Below are 2,369 nucleotides of genomic sequence, written 5' to 3' on the forward strand. Positions count from 1 at the left end.
AGGCGGCCGCCCGGCACCGGCGCCTACGGGAGGCCGGTGAGGCACAGCAGTACTACCTGGACGCCGGCGAGGCCGAAGCCTGGGTCAGCGAGCAGGAGCTCTTCATGGGAGCTGAGGAGAAGCCAAAGGTGAGGGGTGGCTCTGTGTGGTGTCCCCATGAGTTGGTGGGCGCTCTGTGCCATGATGGGACTTTCTATGTCAACCTGCAGCGTGCCGTGCAGTTAAACATAGAATCGCAGAATGGTTTGGGTTGGAAGGGACCTTAAAGATCATCTCATTCCAACCCTCTGACATGGGAATGGACACCTCCCGCCAGCCCAGGTTGCTCCAAGCCCCGTCCAACCTGGCCTTGAACACCTCCAGGGATGGGGCAGCCACAGCTTCTCGGGGCAACCTGTGCCAGGGGCTCACTGCCCTCACAGGGAAACATTTCCTCCTGATATCTCATCTAAATCTCCCTTCTTCTGGTTTGAAGCCATTCCCCCTCATCCTATCACCACATGCCCTTGTAAAAAGTCCCTCCCCAGCTCTCCTGGAGCCCCTTTAGGGACTGGAAGGCCACAATAAGGTCTCCCCGGAGCCTTCTCTTCTCCAGCTGAACCCCCCCAACTCTCCCAGCCTCTCCTCCCAGCAGAGGGGCTCCAGCCCTCCCAGCATCTTTGCTAAACATCATCCTGTACCACGCTGTGTCATGCCGTTACACGCCATCCATCCCGTGCCATGCTGTGCCGTTATTACATGGCATCCATCCTACGGCATGACATGCCATGCTATTAGACGCCACGTCATGCTGTGCTATACCACACTGTCCGGCCCACGCCATGTTGTGTCATTCTGTGCCATGCCGTTACACGCTACCCCATGCGATGGCATGCCGTGCCGTTATGTGCCGTGCCATGCCACCCTATGCCACGCCATTCGAGGTCATCCCATGCCACACCTTGTCATTACATGGCATGCCGTGCCACTACAGGTCATCCTATGCCATGCCGTGCTTGGCCATTGCAATCCATCCCATGGTGTGCCATTACGTGCCGTGATTCCCATGCCACGCCGTGCCATTACACACCACCCCGTGCCATTCTGGCCACGCCACGCCGTGCCATGCCATGCCGTGCCCCACTGAGCTCACCATTGCTCCCCACCGCATCGGGTGGAGGCAGGACATGCCCATAGGGTGGGCGCCGGGGCTGGACACCGGTCCCCGTCCCATGGCTGTGCTGGGTGCTGATGGGCGCTGGTGTCTGCCGTGCCACAGGACGAGGAGAGCTGTTTGGTGATGCTGAAGAGACACGTGCGGCAGCAGCGGTCCATCGAGGACTATGGCCAAACCATCAAGGAGCTAGCGGGGAGGGCTCAGCAGCTGCTCTCCGCCGGCCACCCTGAGGGGTAGGTGCCACCACCGTGTGTCCCCTGTCCCTCAGGGTGGCCCCGTGCCCTCAGCATCGGGGTGGTGGGTGGTTTGGCTGCAGCTCTGGTGGCGTTGGCTGCCCTGGCGCCTCACTCCAGCTGGGTGGCCTTGCCCCAGCTGCGGCAGGGACGTGGTGGCAAAGGGACACGGGGAGCACCGAGTGGGTTCCTCCCCCAAAAAAAACCCATAGCTGGCAACACGGATGGGTTGGAGGCATCTTTTCCCGGGTGAGAACTGGGGTGTCTGTGTGCCGGGGCCGCGCAGGGAGCAGATCATCCGGCTGCAGGGCCAGGTGGACAAGCACTACGCCGGGCTGAAGGAGGCGGCCGAGGAGCGCCGCCGGCGCCTGGAGAACATGTCCCACCTCTTCCAGCTGAAGCGGGAGGTGGAGGACCTGGAGCAGTGGATCGCCGAGCGCGACGTGGTCGCCTCCTCCCAGGAGATGGGGCAGGACCTGGACCACGTCACGGTGAGGACACCGGCACCGGGGTGGGCGTGGTGGTGCCGGCAAGCGGGTTTGGGGTGGAGGGGGGGGTGAACTCAACTCTTCTCTCCCCCACGCAGCTCCTGCGGGAGAAGTTTCGGGAGTTTGCGCGGGAGACGGGCAGCGTGGGGCAGGAACGCGTGGACCGGGTGAACCTGACAATTGAGGACCTCATTGATGCGGGGCACATGGAGGCGGCCACCATGGCCGAGTGGAAGGACGGGCTGAACGAGAGCTGGGCCGACCTCCTGGAGCTGATCGACACCCGCATGCAGCTCCTCGCCGCCTCTTACGACCTGCACAAGTACTTCTACGATGGCGCCGAGCTGCTGGCCCTCATCGCCGCCCGGCGCCAGGAGCTGCCCCAGGACCTGGGCGAGGACGCCGGCACGGTGGAGGCTTTCCACCGCATGCACAGCGACTTCGAGCGCGACCTCCAGCTGCTGGAGGCGCAGGTGGGGCTGGGGCCCCGGG

At 63.4% G+C, this 2,369-nt stretch overlaps 1 protein-coding gene across 1 annotated transcript in view; it reads left to right on the plus strand.

Annotated features, from left to right (window-relative positions):
• The window catches only part of SPTB (spectrin, beta, erythrocytic), a gene marked incomplete at its 3' end in the record, with an annotated part of 18,661 nt that overhangs the window by 11,139 nt on the left and 5,153 nt on the right, over nucleotides 1-2,369 (plus strand). Inside the window, exons 23-26 of the mRNA XM_009885702.1 lie at nucleotides 3-128; nucleotides 1,259-1,389; nucleotides 1,676-1,880; nucleotides 1,976-2,350. Of these exons, the coding sequence (XP_009884004.1) occupies nucleotides 3-128; nucleotides 1,259-1,389; nucleotides 1,676-1,880; nucleotides 1,976-2,350 (837 nt within the window). The remainder of the gene's footprint in view (nucleotides 1-2; nucleotides 129-1,258; nucleotides 1,390-1,675; nucleotides 1,881-1,975; nucleotides 2,351-2,369) is intronic.

This window comes from Charadrius vociferus, unplaced genomic scaffold (genome assembly GCF_000708025.1).
Source record: "Charadrius vociferus isolate BGI_N301 unplaced genomic scaffold, ASM70802v2 scaffold2585, whole genome shotgun sequence".
Lineage (NCBI taxonomy): Eukaryota > Metazoa > Chordata > Aves > Charadriiformes > Charadriidae > Charadrius > Charadrius vociferus.